General features: G+C 43.4%; 2 protein-coding genes across 6 annotated transcripts in view; one reads left to right on the top strand and one right to left on the bottom strand.

The window, feature by feature from the left end:
• GABRB3 (gamma-aminobutyric acid type A receptor subunit beta3) overlaps window positions 1-25,748 on the top strand; it is a 217,590-nt gene that overhangs the window by 28,653 nt on the left and 163,189 nt on the right. Inside the window, exon 1 of one of the 2 annotated variants that reach the window (XM_080377380.1) lies at window positions 4,800-6,761. The exons of the other annotated variant lie outside the window; for it this stretch is intronic. The gene's annotated coding sequence lies outside the window, so the exon portion shown is untranslated. Of the gene's footprint in view, window positions 1-4,799; window positions 6,762-25,748 lie in introns of those variants that run through there. 2 annotated transcript variants of the gene reach the window in all.
• Window positions 1-25,748, bottom strand: part of GABRA5 (gamma-aminobutyric acid type A receptor subunit alpha5) — a 64,637-nt gene that overhangs the window by 38,076 nt on the left and 813 nt on the right. For 3 of the 4 annotated variants that reach the window (XM_080377386.1, XM_080377384.1, XM_080377385.1), the window contains 4 exons: window positions 25,002-25,154; window positions 16,926-17,047; window positions 15,057-15,124; window positions 14,723-14,943 (listed from right to left, as the gene is read on the bottom strand). In XM_080377386.1, coding sequence (XP_080233512.1) covers window positions 14,723-14,943; window positions 15,057-15,124; window positions 16,926-17,047; window positions 25,002-25,087 — 497 coding nt within the window. In that variant the 5' untranslated portion in view covers window positions 25,088-25,154. Of the gene's footprint in view, window positions 1-14,722; window positions 14,944-15,056; window positions 15,125-16,925; window positions 17,048-25,001; window positions 25,663-25,748 lie in introns of those variants that run through there. The other variant, XM_080377387.1, reaches the window with a different exon arrangement.

The raw sequence follows: 25,748 nt of genomic DNA, 5'->3' as shown, positions 1-25,748 counted from the left end.
CATAAAAGTCACTCCAGTGGGTACTTGAAAGCAAGGCTACTATCCCTCCAATATATCATTATATTTTCTGTATCAAGTATTGCAAATTTAGTTTTTTTATACATTTGGAAACCTTGCTCCAAGTGCCATAAGAACGCTGGCATGCTTTACTGCAGTCCATCTCCTGTCTCTTTGTCTACCACCAGTTCAAGTATGTTGTTTCAAAGGCTGCAGCTTGACAACATTTTAATAGACACACTTGTCATCTGCAAACAGTGAAGGAGGGGTTCCCTATATTCATCTTACCCAGACAGCAGCTGTGGAATCAGGAAGTGAAGGAAGGTTTGATGCAGAATTATGAATAAGACCTTTTGTTTCATCTGATTGTCTTATGAATTGTATCCTGCTGCCTGCATCTCTGGAAATAATCTTTGTGTGTAATGAGGAAAACCTTAGACATTTCTCAACTGTAAGTGTGGAAGTGAAGATGAGGTGCATGAATACTGTGGCCTAGTGGAATTTAATTAAGTCCCTCCAGAAATTACTATTGCCTGCCTTAAATGAAAGGGTAACACGTAAGGCTGGAGGGCACCTGGCTGCCACTTTCTCTCTCAGAATCTGCAAAGACCCTGGTGGCGCCAGGGCCATTCCTGTACCCCCTCTGAATTCCTCATCCAGCAAAAGGTGGCGTAACCCTTCAAATGATGGTGTGTGGTTCAGTCTTCTGGGTTTAGCTCACGGGTAGGGAGAACAGAGTCTGGCAGCTGCAAATATGCTTCAGTACAGCCCTTCCTTTTATTAACATGAATTCTTTGGATGAAGAAGTTCCTTTTGTTTGTTATCAGCAATATCTGCATGCTCCTTTCCTTTTTCCATGCTTCCATTCTAGGGCCACTCCTAGTCTGGCCATCTTAAACAAATGAACTAGCTATAGTTCTTTGTTACCAGTTATTCTTACAAGAGTATGGAGTTGAGCCTCCTAGGTAATTTTTAAAAGGCTCAGTGAACACTCCTAGCTACCTCTTACAAAGTTTGCATTACTCAAGGTTTGTGAAGCATCTTGTAATGAGCAACACAATAGAAAACTGGACTGTAGGTTCCGACACACCACATAAACGTCACCACTTTGAACCTCTGCAGAGCACTCTGTGCTCAACAGGAGCTGTTCTTCATTACTGTGTGAGGACCTTAAAAACAATCACTGAACTGACTCCTGGTTCAAAGAGACTGGATGTTCTACTACAAATAGAAAAAATAAAGCAGCACAGCAGCCGTTTCTGACACTCTGGGGGCTGGAAGCATGGGTCACTGCATACAGATTTACTTCTAGGTGCAGGGTACAAACTCTATATTCAGATCATAGCTCCAGGAGTCACAAAGAAATTGGTACCTGGGCCTGCTCCTTCAAATACCACCTCTGGTGATATTTGCACACTTTGGCTTTTAACATTGTGTTAAAGCTTAGGTACCCTTTGCATATCCTAGTTTACACAGCTGATTATAACAAAATTACTCCCAGTTTGTATTTATTGAGAGAAGAGAAAGGAGGCCTTGGCATGCATACATGAAACAGCATTTGCTTAATTCTTTCAATATGGTCACTCCAGAACAATCTTGCTGTGCTCACTGCAGCACAGTTACCTAAGCTAGAGACAGTCTCCAAACCAGGATTTTTCTGTCACAGCACAAGCACTGCTCAAACTGCAGTTCTTCCCAACAGAAGCATTTAAAAGTTTCCCTCCTCCATCATCATTCTGTCTTAATAAAAGCCCCATGGGACTAGTTTCACTCAAACAGAGTTTTTGACAAGATTACAAGTAGCTGTTAAAGGTCATTTGCAATGGGAGGATGAAACTTTGGTTTTATTGAAGTTAATGGTAAAATTCTCCCTGACTTCAGAGGGGCTGGTATTCACCCAAAATGTGTAACAAACTGTGGTTACAGCTGCTGATTTATTATTAACAACAAAACTTCACTTTCATAATGCTCCAAATACTTATACCGCTATCCAAATATTAATCAACCAATAAAACACTACAGCTACCTTCTCTATTTGAAAAAAAGAGTTAGGTCTACATATTATCTCATGTATCATCCACAGTTGCACATGAAAGATTCAAGAAACTTCATTACATATAGGCTTTAAGAACATAAGCTCTATTTCAACAAAATATAGACCTGTAAGTGAATACCCATTGAAGAAAAGCATAACAATTCAAACAGCAAGATTTTTTGACTCATGAAAAGTCACCTTCAACCATTTCTACTGGAGAACTAAGCATGATGGCGCTTTCAAAATCCCATTGCTTTTTAATGAGAAGGCGGAGAAGGAGGTGTTAAAAGTCAAGAATGTGGCAAGGAAATAAATGCAGATGTTTGGGAGCCAGACATCCGCTGTGAGTGTGCTTTAAGGAGAAGTGGGAGTCCTTCGGCAGAAGTCCTGGAGGCACAAGGCACCCTGTCCCACAAAAGCCCATTTTAGGGTGCTGCAGGGGCCTCCCTGCTGTTCCCGTGATCTCCCCCAATGCAAGGAACATCTGCTCCTACTCATGGGAAAAGAGCTGAGAGACTGAGCAAAGCTGTCATCTCTCTGCTACCCTGGAAGTGCAGAAAACACTTTCTGGAGTATTATCTCCAGCTGCCAGGCAGGAGGTGAGGGCAGTCACCTGCCCGGGGAACCAACAGAGAGCAGCAGAAATTTGTTTTTTCTTATCAGTTACTAGCTTTAGTAGGCAAACAAATTAAAACATAGAGCTTTAGAAGGAGAGGGGAGCAGAAAGGCAGAGGCACCTGGAGAAGTTCACTCAAGATACTTGTTGAATAGCAACAGTAACGGGTGAAAGGGACACAAGGAAAACTTTATTGGCTCTGAGGTATGGAGCTGGAGAGATACAAAGCTCTTCTGCCTGTTTGCCCTAATCCCCAAACCAGTTCCACCTTCTTAGTTGTTTATTTCTGTGTGCTGCCCTTGTCCCAGTGCTGGCAACCAGTTACCCACCGTGGGGCTCAGGCCAGAGTGGGAGCAAAAGAGCCAAAGTGCCCTTCCCAACACAAGCCCAGCCATCACCATTTTCCTTAAAAAAAGACAAAACGTTTGCTTGAAACTCATCTTGAATCTATCTCAACATCTCCCCAACATGCCAAAAGATTGAGGTGGATCCAGCCTTACCCAAGCCATACGCTGCCCCAAGGGGCGGGCTGGCTCCCTGCAAAGGGAGACTTCAGGGTTGGGTCAGACCCTGCTCAGAAGCCAACTCCAGGAGAATCATCCCTGGGTACCTACTCCAACAGGTCATCAGTAGAACAGTTTGAGCCTTTGCGGCATCTCCACTATGCACTTTCACACCCTCACGTGGACAAGAGAATAATGGAGAGTTGCTGGTTTGGGTTATACTTTTTCAAACTGTGAACACATTGTTTTCAGTTAGCCTGGACTCAGGATGTAACTAGTCACCCCTTCTCCCACTGTGATGTCTTGGGAAAACTTCTATAACCAAACCGTTACTCCTTTCAAAGTGTTTTAAAGCAAGACTTGTTTCAGGTCCCAGCACTGTACATGTGTAATCCAGGGAACTGATGTCTCCCTGTGTACCTTAAGTGAATGTAACATGTTCTTATATGTTCTTATATGAGCGCACGCACGCACACACACACACACACACAGACACAGACCTTTCTTGGTTCTGACACACAGTCGTAATGAACCCTGTTGATGGTGGTGATAGTGAGCTACCTAACATAGCACAGAAGTGTTAGGATGCGGATACACGTTCAGTCACGCTACTGACAGCTGTGAAAGTCACCCTGAAGCCTGCCCCTGACTGAGTGACCGTCCGCAACCTGGCTCAGGGGGAGAGAAGTGATTATTCTCAATAAATCAAACACTGCCTTGCTCACGAATCTCCACCACTGTGCTAGATAAGAGGCTAAAATATGGACTCAGGGCCTTGTTCTGCACCTCTACGTGGAATGTGGAGGCAGTTCACCACTGCTTCTTATTTATAACACCGGCTGTACTCTCATTTCCTTGGAATCCACCATACCAAGTGAACACAGGACAGAAATTAACGCTAGGATCTGGAGTGAAGTGGTCTGCACAGATTTCTGTCTTAGCCCATTTTTCCTTCATAACCACTCTACCAAGAATACTACCCTTTCACAACTTTCCTATGATGCTAAGATGTGTTATATTTATGTGACACCAAAATGTGCTTTGAAAATGCCACAGTGAAGGGACTATAGAACACTAAGAGCTCCAGTTACTGATGTTTTTGTGAGCAAATTCAGAGGCATGGTGTACTGGACAGCAGAACTCTCATTTTAAGCAAACCAAATCCTTAGCATAGCTTATGCTGAAGTGAGAAAACACGACTTTAATTGCCTAGATTAACTGTGCTGAAGACTAGATTATCCTGAGATGATCTGTGGTGGGCAGGATTGATCTCAAAAGCTGTGCCACTGTAGGAATGACCTCCCTGCATGTGGAGTACCCTGGCATACCCAGAGCACACTCTTAGGTGGGGGCAGGGGGGATGTTCAGCCTCTAGGCACAGAAAGAATGGAGAAAGGCAATGAAATAATCAATAGGACATTTAAATTATCTGATCTTTGATAGGAATTTGGGGGCTTATAGAAAGAATCACATTTCCAGCTCCTGGTAAAAGCTTATAACTGATAATGCCTTTGATTCTACAGTATTTCTTTAATACGCATAAAACCAGTGGACGGAGCATTGAGCTTATGCTTATCTATCTAACGCAAGGTGTCTAATGAAGTCCATAAGCAAGGCAAAACTTGCTGGAAGAAGCTCTGTTTGCAGTCAAAACCCCAACCATTTTGCCAGTCAACTCCTTTATATTCTCAGCTTACAGACCTTACTTTCCTAAAGAAACTTTCGACCAATATGGCTATGCAGCTACGAATGCTACAGCACAATATCACACCCATCTACTTAACAGTTTCACTTAAAAACCTCACTGAGCTTTCTCTCCTTCCTGGTCCCTAATCCATGATGAACTCTCCTTGACACCCCATGAGGAAGGCCTTCAGATCTCTTCTCTGCAGTAGCTTCTATTTTTACTGAATTCTTGAATCAAACCTCCAAACTCTAACTAGTACTAACAACACTAAGAAGCTGATGCAGTGGTTGATGCAGGTAAAATGGGAAACATCTCATCCAGCCCACCCTTCACTATGCTATGCCACATATTTCCACAAGCCTGCACATGCTACACGTTTTGACTACGATCTCCTCAGCGTGACCCTTTTGGTGGCATGTACAGCTATGTGCTGACTGCAGTAAATACATTTATTCTTGAGGTGCTATGTAAGACTGAACTGTGAACTCCTCTCTGGCTCTCAAAAGAGGCCAGTCCCAGATGCTGGCAGAACCAGCCAGCGATGGCAATGCCTGGTGCCACCCGACTCACAGGGGGTCACCCAACCCCTGCTTTCGGTGGGAGAAAACCCAAGTACATGAGGAAGAAGCTCTCGCAGGCACCCTAGGCAATGCAGGCTGAGGAGTGATGGACATGCCACAGTGCATGTGTCCTCCAAACACCACCTGTTAGACAACTTGGTATTTGGTGCAGGTTTTCTGACAGGTCAAAGGGGCTTTTGTTCCTCCATTTCTGCCTGTCAGCACAGCACACGCTCCCCCCTGGGTGAGGGTTACCTGGCTGCACAGCCATCCTATTCCTTCCTCCCAGTTCACACCACCTTTATATTTGTATGGATAGGCACAATCTGCATGTAGTATTTTCTACAGAGAAAAATGAGCTGGATTTAGGAAGTATTAAGGGGTGGGGGCACACACCAGATGGGCAGTACCAGTCCATTTGGGCTCTCTTACATCTAGACTGGGGTGCACAGACACAGGAGGATAGGTAGAAGGGATTACTATCTGGCGACCCTAAATACAGAGCTGAAATCTTTGGTTATTTTCCACAGTTCAGACAAACAAACTAGAGCTCCAAAACATCTCACCACAGTTTCCTTTCAGCCACTGACATTTAACCCCAGCCTCTTCTTATTCACCTCACATTTCTACGTCCACCTCTCAGGTCACCCCTCATCAAGATCTGCCCTTTGTGTAACTTCAATGCTTCTCCACACCTCTGTGTGAAAGGGCCATGCATCACGCAATTTGATGATATGCTCTTCTGCAGGGAAACACGTGCATATGGCATATGCCTATTCGTATGTAGCCCTGCTGGTACACAGAGGACATTGTTTAGCCATCCAAGCAGGACACTATTAGCCGGATTTTTTTGCCTTACTGCTGAAATGCTACACACTCCTCATCAACACAGCCATGAAGTGTCAGGTAAAGGGGCAGGCTGTGGGTGCTCGCTGCTCCAGGGAAAGAGCCTTCTGACCCCTCTGCTGTTTCACACCTTAAATAGTCATCGAACAGGCCTCAGCTTACCATCTCTTTGCTATTTATACCACCACCAGCACCAGCATCTGCTACACTGTAAGCACCCGTTTGCTGCAGTGCCATCTGAGGGAAGGAAGGGCTGAATCTCCCAGCAACATTTGACTGTCCACATGCTAAACCATGTTCAACAATGTACTTGGCTCCTTCTCTCCATCCAGATTTCCCCAGGAAGAAGATGCGGTTATGCAGCTGGATGGGGGCTCCCTGTTTCTATCAAGATCAGTGGGGTACTATCTCCCTCAGGGCATGCACCCCTGTGCCTCTGCATGCAAACAGGGACCGTGGACAGGTCAGCTCGGTCACACCTTCAGAAGAGACAGAAAAGCAAAAGCATATAGCATGGGTGAGATACATATTCTACCACTGGACTGAGCAAACCTAGAGATAGTGGCTTAAGTGTAAATTACGTTGAAATCCATTTGTGTAACTGATGCTTTTAAGATGCACATTTAATGGCAAGAACGTACTAGGCATTTATTATTTTGACTAAGGAGGTTTTGCTAATTTTCCTTTTCTTTTAGCTCAATCTCCAAGTCAAAACAATATTTTATATACATGGAAAGGACACATGCATGCATTAGCCACTGAAGAGATGATTGTGGAGCAATGAGACAACCTTATGAAGTCTGACCGAGCCATGAAAATAATGCAGGGTTGGCCACCCCTTCTGGGCCCGAAGTTTCCTGGCCCAAATTCCTGAGAGGAGTATGCAAAGGGAAGGCCAGCCTACCTTGCAGAAACTCTTCCCAGGTTTTTATACTGGCTATAGTGCATATAACGGACACAACCTCAGGATTTTAGCTAAAGCCTGGTAAAAAAGACTTGCTTCATCATTTAGAGCAATCAAATAGAAAAAACAGTTTGGAATTTTTTGAGTGATATAACCATGACTGTAAGGTACAAGTTTACGTATGTGGTTTCAGGAATTTTTAATTTAACAGTAGAAAATGGAATAAGTCAGGCTGAACATCAATATAAGATAAGCTAACATAGTAAGATCTTTTAGAAAGTAACTGAGGTCTCCAAAGGCAATGTCTTAAGACTTTTACAGAACAGAGTAGACAGAAGACTAGAAACAGGCACTGCCAGTGGACTGCCCATTAAATGACAAGCCACGTGCATTTTTTCATCTGCGCCATCACACCAAGACACTTTCCTGCAGAAAGGTTGAAGAAGCTAATGGGACAATGAAGACTATTTCTACCCATGCCCATTGCACAACTTTACTCAGCTATATATATTGGTATTTTGATTTGATGAAGTCTTCCAAGAAGGTTAAATTACCAAGAATTTCCTACAGGGTAACTTTGGTGTAACGTGATCCAGAATTAATTTCTCACTCCACCCTAATATGTTCATCTGATCAGATGTTTCTGAAGCATCTTAGAGCAAGCCCTTCCTGTCTTCTTTTCTGAAGTAGCTTGGAGCCATTCTCCAGCCTCCCTAAGCCCTTTATTCCTCACGCATATGCTTTTACTTTCTGACTACTTCAGATATCTATAACCTAATCTGCACTACTTTCTCGTTATTCCTGAGTGACCATTATCAGTACCAAGTATCCCGCTCCCCCAAACCTTTCTACCCTAATTTCTTGCAACACCTTATCTCACCTAAGCCCTCAAATGCATCTTCCTGATCCTGCACTCTCAACCTAGCCACAGGTACCCAGCACCCACCAGCAGTTCACTGACCTCCGGCATCCCTCACCAGATACCTCATTCTTCACCAGCATTCTATGGGCTCTTCCCTTCATCTAAACAAGCAAAGGCAGAATTGAAAGTTATTGGGGTTTCTTGAGCTTCTAGGTGCACTATATTCCCCCCCTACACCCACCTAGAGAAAAGTGGAGGACTGAACCCAATTTGAGTGCGCTCATGTGTGCTATGCTTGCACAGCCTTGGGCTTTATGTTGCATGGAGAGGAAACTCTGCAGCTCCTCTACAACACAGCTACAGGACCAGCTGCTGGCTAGAACATCCCATAGTTTTAGGCAGCTGGCACACCACCTGTCTCCATGAGTATGGGGATTGGAAACACCAGTGGAAATAAGTAGGATGGGACTCATGTCACTAAACACAGACATCGATAGTAACAGCAGTTACCCTATGCTCATTTTTTCTGCCACTGTGAAAAAAACAGGAACCTTCCTAGTGGAGTGAGTGGAGAGAAATAAGCATCTTTCATACTAAAGCAGACATCTGAAATAATGCAGACACCTAACTCCTTAAGAAAGTCTCTCCCCTGCACTGGGAGCAATTCTGAGCCAAGAGGCTCAGCTGCAGCCGTCAACATTACAGATAAGTAAAATTAGCTGAGGTGAATCCCACCCATCCTGCCTGGTGCACTCCATCACAGCGTATTTTAGACTACTCACTGGCAGTCTGATGTTTCAGCACAAACATAAATGTACTTCAGGGGATGGTATTTCTGATTAGGCAGATGAAGATTCCAGTTTCAGTCTAAGTGAAACGACTAGGGAGTTCACTGTAATGTCATCCTCCCCTGGTAATAAAAAAAGATAGCATAGCTGTAACAATTCTTCAGCATCTACCAGGTACTTTCAAAGCCCCCAGCTGCAGAAGGTAGGACCTGTTTGCAGATTTGGGAAAAATCAAGTCACCGACGCAGCTGTGCTTTCCTGGGTGTGCCTGAGGGGTACTGTCAGGGCACTGCTTCCCTCCGGTTTCTGCTCAGTCACCCCATCCTCGCCATGCACAGGTCAGGTTGGCCCTCCTGGTTTGTCCTTATAAAGTGGGGGGAACACAAGGCAACCTGGCAGAAATTGTACCAGATAACCCCAAGGGAAAGTTGGGTCTGCCTCTGTGCCAAGCGCAGACCTGGAACTCCTTTTCGACCTTTTGTAACTCCTCAAAGTTCAGGCAAACATATCCCTCATCCAAGGATGGGCTGGATCTGGTTTGGGTTTTGTCTTTTAATCAATTCTGCCCTTGCTGTGCAAGTTCCCATCTCTGTGATGGAGATCTCTGCAGGGCTCTGCCCACTTTTATTACCAGCAGAATAGGCTTTTGTCACGCACTCTACATAGGGACTATATTTGGGCAGGTTGTAATTGCCCATTTTGAATGTATTACACCACAGTCTCCTCTGATGTTTTCCTCTCACTGGGTAAATCCAGCCCTGGATTTTTCAAAACAACAAATCTTCGTTCCTTGAAGGACAGCTTTTGAGAAATGGGGCAATGTGCAATCAAAGCGGAGAGATGGGAACCAACAGGCTTGGTGTTGAAACACGAATCCTGCTGCTGTCCTCGGGGAAGGGCCCTTCGCTTCATATATGCCTATTTTCTCTTGCTCTGTCAAAATCTGAATTGATGAAAAGCAGCTGAAAGTCCTTGCCACTGCAGTGGTTTTTCAACACTTGCGAGATTCAGCCCAATGTGAAGAAATTATGTTTTTTTCCAGCTTCAGGCAGTTTGAAGCTTGAATATGAAAGAAAAGGCAGCAAGTATAACGCTGGGGGAGGAAATGCGTATTTATATGGCTTGATAGCTCCTAATTAGTTTTGTAATATTTATACAATGCCCAAAAGCATTGACAGATCCCTTTCTGTAAATATAAATGGATGCATAAATGAAATCTTCCCTTTGAAATAAGAACAACGTATTCAAATTGAACATAAATGTTCCCGTCCAGACGGCTGGCTGACTGAAAACCAAGGGTTCATTTTAAAGCACAGTTTTGCTGGTCACTCCTTGCTCAGGGCCATGCAAGTAGACCCGCATCTGGGAAGGGCTCCCTTCTGGCAAAGTCGGCGCTTGAGAACCTACACATTTTTCATAGAAAAAATTTCCCTTAAAAAACCCCAAGCGAACAAAACCTGGCTTTCCTGGTGGGAGCTTGAAAGCAGCACCCTTATCTTCCAGCCAACTGGTTTTATAATCCACAGCTCTACGGCCTTGAGTGGTTAGATTGCTAATCCAGTGCTTCATAGAAGAGCAGACATCGTGCTCACACGCATCCAGGACGTGCGTGCACTTGCACACACCGCTGTAACCCTCGGTGCTAATGTAAGGAACAGTTATTTTCAGCCCAGAGCAGCGCCTGTACCACCAAGCAGCGTGGTCGTGCTGCCATCAAGTGGGTGCATTCCTGAATTGTGACTATCTTCCAGGAGCGGTAAAAAGAACTATTTCAGGGCTGTACTAAAAATTTTCTAGTTTCTTAACACCGTACTGACAAATATCTGCAATCTCCAGCTAGATAAATTAGGCATATGCAGATTAATGGGACAGATGTAACTGTAACCACTCTCAGGATCTCTGGCAACCTTCAGTTGCCATAATAATATGGGGAAAATCTGTTTATACAGTATCTCTTCAGATAAGTGACCATGTCACATGTGAAGTCTCACATTCTATCAGGTGCCTGGCAGTCCTAGTGGCAGCAAAAGGGTTTTGGGGTTCTTTCAAAATTACAGCGAGAATGGGGGCTCTAAGAAGCCTACCCCTTGTGATGACACAGAAAGATTCTTCAATATCTACAAGCTAATAGAAAATCATTAAGAAAAAGCCTATGAGCTGCTGGTGAAAATTTAATTTATAGTCCAAAAACTTAGCTCGAGTGAGCATTTTCTGCTTCATACAACTTCTGGCTTCTTTGCAGCTTTTTTTCTAGCATCCTACAGCAAAGTTTATCAAAGCTTCTGTCTTTACTGCCAGTTCCCACTGAGTGAAAAAAAAATGCAGCTCACTGAGACATGTTGGTTCTCTTCTTAGCCTGAAAATGTTGCTTAAATTACTGTCCCCATTTTTCAGAATAGTTTCATGGAATAAATGAATTTTATGCTTTTTACAACATCTGTTTCTCAGATATGATAAACTAAATATCTATTAAGTTTTTAAAGAGAAAGAATCAAATGTTTGCCTCCATTCACCAAGCTATTTTCTATACAGATTAGTGAAATATGAAGCATATTTGCTAGTGCTTTTTTTACCACAGTGCTCTTACTAAAAAAGAAATATTTAAAAGCGGGGATACGGACAATACTCCCCTCTAGGGGCAGAAACAGAATTTACAACATTCAGTTCAGCAGCATACCATTTGTAATCCACATTAGCAAAATAAAATAAATAGGGCCTACGAAATCAAAGACAACCAGAATTATTAAGTTATTCCCTGCAGAGAATACTTCTGCCTATGACATCTGTCCAAAGAGCACGTTGTGTTCCTATATCCATGCAGAAGGGTTTTAATACTGCATGTATATAGAAGCCCATTTATCAGATTTGCCTAGCAACATATATCCCCATTAACTTCTGACCCAGACAACGTATCATCAAATGCAAAATGCAAAGAATACATTTTTCTTCATAAGTAAACACATGTATCATGAAAACATATATACTGACAAGTGCTAAAGCTGGAAGTTTGCTCAGCTGATCGTACTGGGTGTATTTAGAAGTCAAGTAAGACGGAAGGTCAGCATCAGCTCGGCTGCTTTCCTCCTCTTCATTCAGGCAGCCAGATGCAAGGTTGAAAAAGCAATTCAGGCATCTCAGTCAATGACAGAGGGTCCAATCCTCCCCGCACAGAGTACTCCTACGTACAGTCTGGGAAGTTCGCAATTCCTCCTTGGAAACGAGGGGAATGCAGAGCTAACAGAGGGTTGTCTCCACATCCCCAGATCCTGAGAACCAAGTAAGCCTGATGGGAGCCACAGGAGATGGGGCTCAAGACCTGGCTAAGTCCCAGTACCTTCAACCAGCGCATCGCAGCTGAGACAAGCAGCTCTCCCATCAAAGAGCCCAATGCAGCCTACCTTCTTACAGAAAGCCATCCTAGGTAGCACTGCTGAGCTGTTATCTTCACTGGGACATGCAAAGGCAGCTGGAAGGGCTGGCTGCATGACATAGCCACCTCTGTGCAGGTTGGGATGGGATCCTCAAGCCACCTCATGGCAGAGTATCACTCACACTGCTGAAACGCCCATCACAAGAAACTGCTATCCCTAAAGTAGCACAGCTCCATGCATGCTACAAAAGTGGTCTCCTGACTTGTGTTTAAACTGAATAGCATAGACAGTCTTTTATTTTTAAAGTTATTACTTGCAATAGTGGAAGGCAAGCTATTTAAAAAGCTTTGCACTCCATTTCTTATCACATACACCATGGTTAGTGGGAATTTATTTCCACATACATGCACACCCACACACAATACTCTACCAAAAAAAAAATTATGTTGCATGTTTTTTAGGTTACACAAGCATTCTGTGTCTTTCTGTAGCCTACAAAAAACATCAATCCCAAAAAGCTTTCCCCCTGTCAAAACCAGGGGAAAAGAGACTGAGTGGGATGATGAGGAAGTCTGTGTCAAACCCAAATTTTTCTTCAGCTGTATATGCTGAGCAGGGCACTGTCTTTCCGCAACACACCTATAGCCTGTGGCACCTAATGAGACAATACTCTGCCGTGGTCACAGGGTAGGCACCTCCACAGTGCAAACTCAGATTCAGCAGTGAGCTCACCTTGGTCTTGCTCACCCAGGTCTCACTCTGCTACCTCAGATGGCTCAGCTCATTGCCTCATGAGTCAGTCCTTCGCTGCATTTATTTAACACTGCAAAACCCAATGCCTGCACAGAAATAGCATGCCAGCTGCGAATCTACCACATAACATAATGTTTTGCTTCAGGCTGACTGTGAGCCTGATCTGGACTTACACAAGTAATTTATACAGATAATCAAGAATTGCTCCTGCAGCAGTCTTTGGAGTGGTACTAGTGTAGTCCTAGCAGCAGTGAGACTGGTTTCGAGGCTGGCATTGCAAATATTTTTGTGAAAATAAGTTTCTTTGACAGTTATTCTGACTTTTATTCATTTAAGTATGTATGTGTAACCTCACATTGTTTCAGTTTATTACTGCAGCGATCACTAACTTGGGGCTAGTATGAACAGCAATACAAATAGTAGAAGAGAAAATGAAGGGGGACAGGGTGTCCGTCTTTTAAACATGTTTTCTATAGCATCTAAGACTTTTTAGCATCTAGTGCAGCTACAACTGTGATGGTCTAAAGCTGTAAGTCCTTACATCTTATATCTTACTTCTCCTCAATCTTTTTCCCTTTCAGAAGAAGGGATTTAAGGCTAGGGCCAAAAGAAATAAATAAGCAAACGAACAAACAAACCAACCCAGATCAAAACCACCTGAAATAAAATTTGAGAAGGTCCAGGTGCTTGCGTATAAGCCCCAACAAGTCTTGATGACTGGGCCTTCAGAAGTGAACTTGGGGTTCATCCTCCTCAACATGCAGCTGCAGGTGGCGGTGGGCTCTGCCCCGCAGGGCCAGCCCTGCAGCAGGATAGGTGCTGGTGGGAGCGCAGCTCCCCCCTCCCTTAGTTGGGGGCTGCCTGCTGAAAACATGGGCAACCTCAGCTTCACCTGACTTCAGGCTCCCAAGCACTTTGCTGGGTCTTGGGCACCACTTTGGGCTCATACGTGAAAAGCTCAGAATAACACTTTGTTGCTTGGTAGGTTTCTCCTTTCATGTCTTTTTCAAGTGTTGTCCATATGACTACACTTTTGGAGAAAACCCTGTTGCAGATAGATGACAGTCTCAATTACTACAGGCTAATTACCTTTCATGAGAAAATTGCCATAAACCGATGTGGGATTTGGCCTGAGAAGATTTTCAGACAATCTTCTAACATCACTGATATATCTTATAACTAAGTTATGCAATGATGAAGCTTGACAGTATCCTCTAATCAGATGAGAAGCATGACCCTGAAGATCTGAGACACCAATTTGCTTCTCTGCCAATATAATGTGCCAGCTTTGTTTTCAGAGAAGTACTTGCTAAAGCAGCTTCACAGTGCTGCTAGCTTATTTTACTTATCCCTATGATTTGCCTTTTAGCACTATTATTGAAATTGAAAAAAAAAATAATAACAACAGCTCCAACGGTTCAAGATGTACTGCCCCAGAACAAGATCTCAGTTTCTGGTCTTGGAGACAGTTCTCCTGCAATCAGCACTGCAGCTGCAAATACAAACAGTAAGAGAGAACAGATCTTCATAAAAAAGCTGGACTGAATCATCAAATCTGTTGAGAATATGCCTTCCATTTAATCAAAGGAAATATTTAAGCACTAGCAGTATTCAGAAGCTACAGATTAATTGGTACTTGTAGTCAGCGATTATGTTTTTCATTTTTCTTGATATTCAAATCAATATGTGTGAAAGATTGTTTGCCCAGCTCTACTAGGAGTGGGGGAAGTGATGCTCCCCACAAGTGTTTGCAGAGCTAGTTGGGAATCAGCATCAAAAGAAATCGATTCCAGTTATTACCTCATGGTGTACAGCAGAGTGCCATCGTCCTCCAGGCGCAGAAGTTTGTTTGGGGTTGTCATGTTGTGAGCGATAGACTTCTTGCCATTGTGGAAAAAAGTGTCCGGGGTCCAAATCTTGCTGGCGAGCAGGTTGTTAAGAGGGAGGCGTTGCATAGGTCCTTTGAAGCGCAGCCTTTCATCTTTCCAGCTTTGTCGGAAAAAAACATCAATGGTATATTCCTGGCACAAAGAAACAGTCAAGGTATTGTAGGATCTGAATAGAAGCAATGGTTCCAAATATGACTTTAGCAAAGTAAATACAATGGAGTTGGAAGCCACATGCTTGAACTTACCATTTCTGTGTCTGACACAGGACCAAAACTGGTAACATAGATGTCTGTTTTCACCTGAGTTATTCTCTCTGTAATAAACATAGGCTCTGCATTAGTAATTGCTTTAAGATGCAAATACGTGCTTGTGATGCATTCCTCTATTAACAATATCTGAATCACTCAAAAATCTCCAAAAGCCTGAAATTGAGAAGATGTTTGAGGAGGAATTTCATCCCTTATCAAATGCAGTTGTTGACCTTTGGGAACCCAGGCTCTCTTCTCATAATCAGTGGGAAATTACAGGCCTTTCAAGGGTGCAAGTCCTCTGACCAACAGGTTTTGATCACAAATCACAGAATGGTTGGTGTTGGAAGAGACCTTGAAGATCTAGTTCAACCCCCCTGCCATGGGCAGGGACACCTTCCACTAGACCAGGTTGCTCAAAGCCCCATCCAGCCTGGCCTTGGACACCTCCAGGGATGGGGCATCCACAGCTTCTCCGGGAAACCTGTTCCAGTGCCTCGCCACCCTCACAGTAAAGAATTTCTTCCTAATATCTCATCAAAATGTACCCCCTTTCAGTTTAAAACCGTTACATCTTATCACTGCACTCCCTGATAAAGAGTCCCTCCCCGTCTTTCCTTGTAGCCCCCCTCTGGGTACTGGAAGGCTGCTATAGGGTCTCCCCAGAGCCTTCTCTTCTCCAAGCTGAACAACCCCAACTCTGTCAGCCTGTCTTCATAGAAGAGGTGCTCCAGCCCGTTGATCACCCTCGTGGCCCTCCTCCGGACCCACTCGAGCAGGTCCATGTCTTTCTTATGCTGGGGGCCCCAGAGCTGAACACAGTACTAATAAAAGAGTACAGGGGGAGAATCACCTCCCTCGACCTGCTGGTCACGCTGCTTTTGATGCAGTCCAGGATACGGCTGGCTTTCTGGGCTGCGAGCACACATTGACAGCACGTATTCGATACCTACTACAGGGTGAGATAAAGTGTATCTTAGAAGGACCTATTCTCCGCTGACTTGGGTGACCTGCCTGATTTCAGACATCTATGTTATAGATTTCCAGAGTCAGGTGAAATTAATTCTACCCTCAAGACTCCAAGTCGTTCTGGCATCTTTTTAAATCCAGTACTAATTTAATTTAAGGGCAGAAATTTCAGAAGTTTGTTACATAAGATACGAGCATCGAGCCCTATTTTCAAGCATATCTGTGTAAAGTGAGAGGAGAAGGAGAGAAAGGGATGAAAGCAATGTGTTGGTCTCACAAGAGGAAAGGGTGGGGGTAGCCAGATTAAAAAAGGGCCAGAAAGAAACATAACAGATGGTTTACACATGGGTAGAAGATGAGAGAAATCTGGGGGATAGAGAGCTGAAGGAGGGCTCAACAAGGTTAGGATGGCAAGCAACTATTCACATGTTACAGTTTTAAAATAGCTGCTGTAGAGGTTATCAAAATGACATATCAATACAGATTTGCTGTAGCTGTCTAAAAATGGATGGTTTGGAGATCTGTATTTAACACAGTTTTTTGTCATCGGCGTAATTTTATACATGCTGACCAGTGAGGGAATCTTGCAGCAACCTGCTAGCACCCTGTCTCGCTCACCTTAGGGAGTACCAGAAAGAAAAGAAACCTAAACTGCATTCAATTACAGAAAAAATGCATCACATGTGCTCTCCTAATCCAACCTCAGAGGACCTCGATGACTGAAAGAAGACTTTCAGTGACTTTTGTATTGTGCTCCGTTTACCAGGAGACAAATCTACTTCCTGAGCTTCATTTAGCTAACAAAACGCAACTCTGTTTTCAAGGCCCATGCAAAGGGCAGGTACCCATTTGGGAGGGCATAGCAGGAGAATGGCCACAGCAAATGCGTTATCCTACCTCCCAGTCCTGGGCGCAGTCTGTTGTCGTAGCCGTCCAGCAGACCATCCAAAATCCTGGTGAATATAGTGATGTTATCATTGGCATCCTCTTTTCCTGATGCTGTTGGCATTTGTGAGAAGCTATTTTATGTAAACGGAAAGAAACACGTCAAAACTCATACCAGCCTCAAGGGGCTTCATTCTCAAGGGAACTTTGTGACAGAGCCTCCAAGCCTCTGCCCTCTCCTGCTGCTCCAGCTGAATGGCATAAGGAGCTGTGTTGATTTATTACTGCTATAAGCCATCATAAGCAGCTCTCCCCGGAGGAGAAGGACCTATGCCATGGAGGTACAGCCCTGGGGGTGCTGGTCGGGGGACACCTGAGCCCACTGACCCTCCTACCATATTGCACAGGGAGATCCCAGTTCCCTGTGCTGCCCTGGCCTCGTCAGCCCCACTGCTACCCAAAGCTGGCATGTCTCTGCACCCTGCAGGGAGCAAGGTCAGCTCACAGGGCCAACAAAAGCTGTCCCCGGTTTTTCCCCTGGTTAGCTCTCCGGCCTGTGCGAACTGCGTCAGCTGGCAGGGGAGCTGCACGAGCAGCATGGGTTTGCCTGGGGACACTCTTTCAAGTCTGTCTGAAGGTACTCTTTAATCCTTACATGCCAAACAGCTTCTAATTTCCACAGTTTATGTAATTTATTGCCAGAACAAAGGCTAAGCAAATTCCCGTTGCGTTCAAAAATCCCACCCCAGATCACTGGGGTATCTGAAAAAACATACTGCAGTATAGAAAACACTGTTCTTCATTCCTCGTCTTTATTTTGCATAATTAGTCCTCCCTTGTAGTATGCAAATAACAGCAAGGTGTAGTGGGCCCAATTTTGTATGTTTTGGGCCAGATTTGTTTTTATACTCAACTCTTTTTTATTTCACCATTTTATCTGTGGCTCGGACCTAGGAAGCTGCTCACAGCTCATAGCACAACTATAACTTGCATTTTTAAGTCCATTTGATTTTCATTTAAAGATGCTTAGGAGAATCCCCTGCCTGCTAATGCCTTTGCTTACCTAAAGAACAGACACATAAGTTTATCCATAAGCATGCTTCACCTGCAGCAAGCAATGAGCATCTCTTAAGACAGCAAGTTTGCTCACACTCAGTGCTTATTCAAGTTTCAGTCTCTGCTAAAATCACCAACAAATGCTCCAGCTGTGACAGGGCACATCACCCCACTGGGAGCTGTACCTTGCCTCATGCACCCTTGCTAGCAGTCTGGAATCACTTACAGTCCAACAACCTGAACTTGATGTGAGCCAGTCACCCAGAGATAAAAAAATAACACACACATACACCCATGTTTATTTACTACCAGTCCCCAGGGAAATAAATCAGTAAATAAATAGAGAACCTCAAAGCATCCCTCTGAACAGCTTGCCTTGCAGAATGCTTGTAACATTTGCATTAGGCTTACCTAATGGAACAGGACAGGCAAGGCACCTCAACCTGGTTTCACCTGCACAAGGTTTACACTAACAGAACCTCACTGACACCTGTGTAATGGCTCTGGAAGTTGCAGTGACCTGGCGTAGGATGAGCTGCTGATGGCCCCATACCACCACCCAGACATGGGAACTCCCAGTCCCATGCCTGTTCCCTTTAGAGCTTGTGTGCTTTAGCTGGAAAAGGAAAGGACTGTAAAGCCTCTTAGGGAAGAGGAGCAAGGCTGGCAGTGGGAGCATGTGTCTGATTTCCAGAAACACCAAAGCACTTGCAAATGCCTGGCTAGGGGTGCTCCCTGGGGCCCGAGTGCCTCTGGCACTGCTGAGACCCCATGCTGGAGAGCCCAGGGCTGCCAAGGAGCTCCCCTTCACTGCAGGCAGAGGCATAGCCACAAATTTCACCCATTTTTCAGGCCATCCCATCTCTCTGTGGTCAAAAGACCAACTTAATTCCATTTTCTGTGCTGTAACCACAGCCTCTAGTGAGTAACTGAGGCAGACAACGTTGCAGGTTCTTTTGACTACAAGGAAAGACAGTTAATACAGCAGGTGCAAAATTATTACAGAAACACTAGACTTCCTTGCACCCTAGACCGCTCAAGACGAAAGACTGTACACTTTTTTGTCAGTTGTAATCAAAGGAATTCACCACATAAAGGTGAATATTTGCAAGCAGCAGCCTAACGAATACAAACAGGAGACAGAAGTTTCAAGGGTTCTTCATATGCAACAACCAAAACTAATACTTTGGTAAAACCCTAGAATACTATTTTAAACTTTTCTCATTTATTTTAGCTTCTTTTTTTTTATAAGGAAATGATACTTATCATGCTGTCTGCCTGCTTCACCGTATCAATGTAGGAACCTGTTTTCATTTTCCAATGCATCTGACAAAGAAGCAGAGAGATCAAACTTCATTTCATTCCTACAAGTTTCATGAGAAGCAGTGACTAGACAAGGGGAGAGTGCTCTAAATTAGTGCCTCATTAAGTAAAAATGTGAGGTCAGCAGTCATCTATTCCCTCTGGCTCACTGACTAGGCCAGTCAGCACACATGTAGCTCAGAAACAGCCTCAGCAAAACCAGCCCACCTCTTCTCTGCTAATTAAGAGATACGGAGGAGACTTGCAGGGTGATTAGAAAAGATCCTAGGAGAACAGGACTGCAGAGGTAAGATGTAGGTGTTGCAATCGGAGATGGGAACAAGGGATGCCAAATGCAGAGCCAGGATTATTGCAAAGGTACTGTGCAAGGGGCACAGGATACAAAGCTTCACTAGTTTCTCTGCTCTTGAAAATGCTTGTTATTTTAGTGCTTATGGCTGAATTCAAAGCCAACCGAGCTCAGAGCGAAGATTTCTATTGATCTATTTTTGTGGGGATGGGACAAAATACCCTTAGCTCTCGTCACTGCTCCTCTGAATCTAACAAGTGTAATGGATGCCACTCCCTTCTATCTCAGCTATGTACACCTTTCACAAGAGTAGTACACACACCACAAATACTGAAATACTTTTATATCTCCACAAGAAAAGCTGATTAATAGATGAAAAAGATGTAGAAACAACTAGGATGAAGACTCCTAAAAAGTCTGCTCTTCATCTGCAAAATTGCGATCCAATTTAGATTTGGCAGACTGTTTCACCCGAAAAAGAAGGCATCTGATGCTGAATTTCGGCAAAATGTCAGTATTATGTAAAGTTGCATTTGTAGATGGATTACTGTTTGCCGTTAGTGCAAATGTTACTTTTGCTTTCACAGAAGAGTGAGTGTTTAATTTCTATTTTTGAGATTGCTGGTGACATTCGTGTGCTGGGGTAAGTGCTGAGTTTGTCTTTTATGATGTAAGACCTTTAAACTATACTTGCAAAGTTAAGTGCATTAGATACTATAGCTCTATGAATATAGAGAAAATGGGTGATACCCTAAATTAATTATTTCCACACAGCTAAAGGTTTTTGTTTTCTTTTATCAACATATTAGTAGGTTAGCACACTATTGCCTACCTGCAACCAAAAATGTTTTTATAGCAAACCTTTTCAGTTATTGGTAAAAATAAACCTAGAAAAGAACCTTAGGAAAATGCTAAGAAAATTCTATGATAATTACATTTAAAACTCAATACTGAACATAAACTAAACGAACCAGGAATACTTCTCATCATCTTTATTTAATATTGCAATTCCAGGGTGACTGAAAAAATCAGAAGCCACAGAAGGGGCCCATCAGTGTAAAATGCAATAACTTTCTAAAGATGCTCAGCTACCTCTTCTGATGAGTTAATCATTTATCATTTTAAACGTCACCGTCTTTTTTTGCCATCTAGTCAAAATCATGACAGGTACTATTGTAGCTTAGTTGTAATGAGAGGAAAACATATGGTAGATATTTCATGATTTTCCCAAATCCTTAAAAAAAAATTAAAAAAAAAATGGTGAGAGAGACTGGAAAAATAACTGAGGAGTAATTATTTTGCTGTTGAAAGTTGTGGGGTTTTTTTCTTTCTCTCTCTCAAGAGTAGAGTTTCCAGTAACTTGCTATAGTAGGATTGGAATTATACCAGAACTTAAGACAAATCAACAGTTTGTGCAAAAGACAGTGGTGAATACACTTGCACACTTTTGGATACTGCCAGCTGGCCAGATGTCAAAGGAAATAGATTTACTTTTCTAAGTCAATTTCTTGCCATCCCTTTCTTAGAGATCCTTGAGATCTAAAAATGCTGGTATTTTGTGAATTTGTGCAATGAAGACGCAATTCTTTCACATCAGATTAGAACAGAGGAGAGAACTGACTAAAACAATGAAACTTTAATGGTCTTTCCAGATCCTTAAAGAATAATTTAATTCTTTTAGTTAGCAAAAGCAGTATTTTACTGCCTTCTGGGAATGAGTAATTTGTGAGCAGTGCATTAAGTCTTTTTTTCATAGGACATCTTACCATCCTCACCCCCTTGCACCTTAAAGCCCCTTTCAATATCCTGAATTTCTCCTACAGTCATTAAACACCTCCCAGTAATCTCAGCTCCCCAGGTCACCGGCCTGCAGCTTCATGAGGCAACGTATGCCAGGGCTGGTCCTGCACCAAGCACGTGCTGGACGGCCTGCAGGTCCATGCCTGCTATCTGGCCAGCTGGCAGGCCAAGCGAAACAGAGTTGCTGAAGCTGTAGCTTTCCGGTCAGCAGAGGGATTAACTGACGTCTGTCTGCCTCCTCCAAGCAGTCCTAGGTGCCCACTCAGTTTTCCAATTATTAAAATCATCTAATGGCTTCAAAAAGCTATCTGGACACATGGAGAAGGAAAGGAAAACAGGATAAAAAAATAAATAGACAAGCATGATTGCAGAAGAATATAGTAATTCTTACAAAATTAGAATAAAAAATATGAGGAAGAACTCCCTACCATTTACTTGGAAAGAGATAACCCAGCAAAACTAACTACTTAGGGTTGCAGAGACAAGCTTGAAATAACAGCCTGAAGGAAAGGTATGTTTAGCCTAAATAGCAGGATTATGGTCTTAGTGATAAGGGCTGCGAGCTAGTGGAAAAGTATGTGAGACTACAGACCCGCCACGGGCTGAATTCTTACAATGTACAGTCGGCCTGCGTTGGCTACATTTAATTGGGATCTTCTGTTTTCCGTGTTGCTACTATTACAAGTATTATTACCAGATGGCAGCTAAACTGTGGGTACACCAACAACACGCATCCCTGTTGGTTTTGGCTCTTGCATAGATTTCTGAAATTGCATGTTCAAAACACAAACGCACAGGGACTGTGTGTCACCAGTGTGTCCCCAGACACGTGCCTATGGACAGCCTGGGGCTTGCAAAGAGTCAGAATGCAGTAAGGCTGGCCAGCATGGGGCCTACCACATGCTACCTCATCTCAAGGAGGTCTCAGTGCAGGCAGTCACCCACGGTGCCACCCTTGCAGGGCTGCCACTAAGCTGACTCCCTGAGAGGGCCCACAAGGAATCACTCTTGTCCGGTCTGAAAATACTCTTCACAGTACTATTTGACTTTTTGAATTATTCTCTAGCTCTATCATTAATGTTTACTTTCAAGACAATTGTGAACTACCTTGAAACGTTTCAGTAAAATACCTTAACTTGTTAGAGCATTATACAACTCAAGGCTGATTTCAAGCAAGCTTGAAACAGCCTTGACTTGTGCTGGACCGTTTCTGCAGAAGTAGGCTCATAGAACTGTTACATCAACAATGGTAGGGGACTTCACACCCTCTTCTTGTTTCATCTGTATCTTTGAATTTAATTCAATGATTTTTCTTTAAATAACTTCTACCAACTATGCCCACAATCCCTCTCTACTGCCTGTTGATGTGCATAACTCTTGATAGTCATTCCACATTTATGTTAAACATTAATCACAGACTTTTGCTGATATATCTGATGTATCCTAGGAGACTGAGATACATAATTCCTGTTTATTTTACCAGGCATTGTGCATCAAAATTCCCCAAGGTGGCTTTGGCTATGTCAGCAAAAACTGTATTTATGAATTAATATAAATATGGAATGACTATGGAGAATCATAGACAAATCTCTGCCTTCATCTGTAATGTCCTGCTGTATTTTGCTTTTGAATTTGAGCTCATTTGACCAATCACTTTTATATAGCACATCGCAAAACACACTGCAACGTAACGGTGCAGTCCAAATATGGATGAAGCTAATAAAGAAGAACTGGTAGCAACAGCAAGTATTACCAGTACTAGATTCTTGCAGTTAACAAGCCAGCCTACATGTAAATTGTACCGTTCTGTCCTGAAGAGTCAGTCCCAAAGCACTTAGCAAATTACACTCTGAAACTGCTTCTGCCTCTGAAACAGAAGCGGTGGAGCATCCTCTGTCTTTTGAGCAGGGTCAAAATTCAGCCCTAAGGCAGCGTATGAATGGTGCAGCGAATTGGAGCTGCCTATCTCTGCAGGGCTGGACTAAAATTACTAAATCAGAAATGGGGGGTGGAGAGGTGTGTGTGTTATGTGATGATCTCATTTTAGTGCACAGAAGCTTTTTGAGTTACTCACAGAAAACAAGTGTCCTACTTTTCCTAAATGTCCTGTTCTGATTATCTGCTAGGTTACAGGTCACATTGATTCCTACCTGGGACTTAGATTCAGTATTTGCTTTGGCAGTGAAAGGGAGAGTTAAACCCTCTTTCTCTCTCCCTTTTTTTTTTTTTTTTTTTAAACCTCATCTATCTATTCTTCTGTTAGAGGAGTAACACAACTAGAAGACCCCACACCAAACAGGTCATACTCAACTATTGCAATGTGTTGCCTTCTGCAGGGATGATGGACAATCAGGAAGGACTTAAGGTTATAGTCCTCAAGATTTGTTCAATGTGGTAATACTTCGTCAAATTACAACTATGTCAAGACAAGTTTAAAACCAGTCCCACACTATCTATGCCCTCTTTATTTCTGTCACAAAGTCGAGGAAGAGTTTTGCCTTAGACCGCAGTGAAAGCAGGACCAAGATTTTCCAAGGTGAATAAATCAGTGCGCAGCTCTTTGCATCCTTTGTAGTGTGCAGTCCTACAACCGTTCATATAAGCCACTGTGGTCACAGCCTGCCTACACAGGACACATGCTGAGGATAAGGCTAAGTTTTGCTTACAGCATAGACAGTCATCACTCAAAAGTTTGGTCTTTTTCCTAGTTCTAATCTGGAAAAAATCACTCTGCTTGAAATCAGAAACTGATTTGCATCTCCATTTTGTATCTTATAGCAAGGAATTGATGGGTGTGCTTGTGAATCAGCACGTTGGGAGGATTCAATTTTTTCTGTTGAAATCATAAATAATTGTTCTCCTCCACAAAGAAGAAGCAACCTACGTTTCCTGAGCACTTGTGAAATGCTTTTTCTAGACTCCATTGCACAGCCCAATTTTGGAAAGTTCTTAAGATATCTGGGTTTAGGAAAAAACATACAAATAGAGGTTTTCTGATTGTTTTTCTTCTTCCTAAAAGCTATAGTAGGAGTATTTCTCTGATACAGTTTTCAGAATATCACTGTCAGGAAAGCATCCAAAACAAAAATATGGAGACAGCATTCCTTGGTGTATGCTTCAGGGAAACACAATTTCTAATTATTCTAGCAAGTTTCAAACTCAGCCATCCTTCTGAGCAGTTATGATCTTAGCTTACTTGCTAGGAAAACCTGTACCAGCTAGCAGCATGCAGCGAGTCCTGCAGTTGCAGCCTTGCACTACTGCCTATAGCCTGCACCTGCCAGGCACACCCCCCCCCCCCCCCGCAGACATGGAGGCAGGGAGCACTGCAGCCCCCCACTTTGCTACGCCCAGGCAGAGCACTCAGCAGCTGTAGGGCCTGGTCTGAGCCCCCCATGCCCTGCAAGCCTTCCCGCCACAGTGTTGCGGGCATAAAGAACCAATAGGAGACAGTAAATTGGAGCAGGAAAGCAAATCGCTCCCTTCTCCCTGACACCAGCACATTAAGACGGAATGCAAAGCCCACTGTTTTGTCAGGCTGCTCCGCACCACACGGAGCCAAGGTTTTTCATTTCCTTAAAAAATACCCAGCAAAAATTCAAACACAATTGACAACTCACCCGAAGTGGCTGGCTAAACTCATGGAAACACAGAAGAGGAAGAAGTTTTTGACCATGATAAAGTCAGAGACCATCCCATTGTCCATTCCAGATGAGAGGAGGAACGCAGGTGGTTGCTTTGGTAAAGGTGCAGCTGCTCACTTTGTTCTTACGCTGCAACAATACAAAAAAAAGATAAATTATTACACAGATAAACAGCAGGACAGCCGAGTTCAGCTAACACCGCATCTTCTGCTATCTGTGTTTTTCACAAACTTATCTAGGCTTATGTAAACATCAGCTGTTTATGTAAAATTGTATATCTTCAAAGCCATGTTTTACCTTCTGCTGACAACAGACTGCAAAACAGGAAAAATTCTTAGTGGCCCATTTTCCCCTTATATTCGTCCCCGATGTAAGTAACTAAAGAAATAGTCACCATTTTCCAAATGCCAGTTTCGACCCTTTACCTATTTCAACAACTTCCACCCGCCTGCAAACCCTGGGCTGTGTGCAGCCTCCGCATCCTTTCCTTCCATCGCAATCTTTTCCCATTAAATATCCAACTTCCTTTTCCAAAATCCCAGCTGAAATGCCAAGAAACACCTACTGCTTCTTGGAATTGACGCTGCTGCTGCACGGCTCAGCAAAAAGGGGGTGGGATGGGGTGGGGGGGTAAAAAGTGACCTTCCTCGCAAAGGTACATAAACCTCACGCTAGCACGAAGAATGACTGTAACACAGCTGCTCCAGCGACTGCCGCTTTTTG

This window comes from Falco punctatus (genome assembly GCF_963210335.1).
Source record: "Falco punctatus genome assembly, chromosome: 2".
In the NCBI taxonomy this organism is placed as follows: Eukaryota; Metazoa; Chordata; class Aves; order Falconiformes; family Falconidae; genus Falco; species Falco punctatus.
This window is presented reverse-complemented; position numbering and strand designations above follow the sequence as displayed.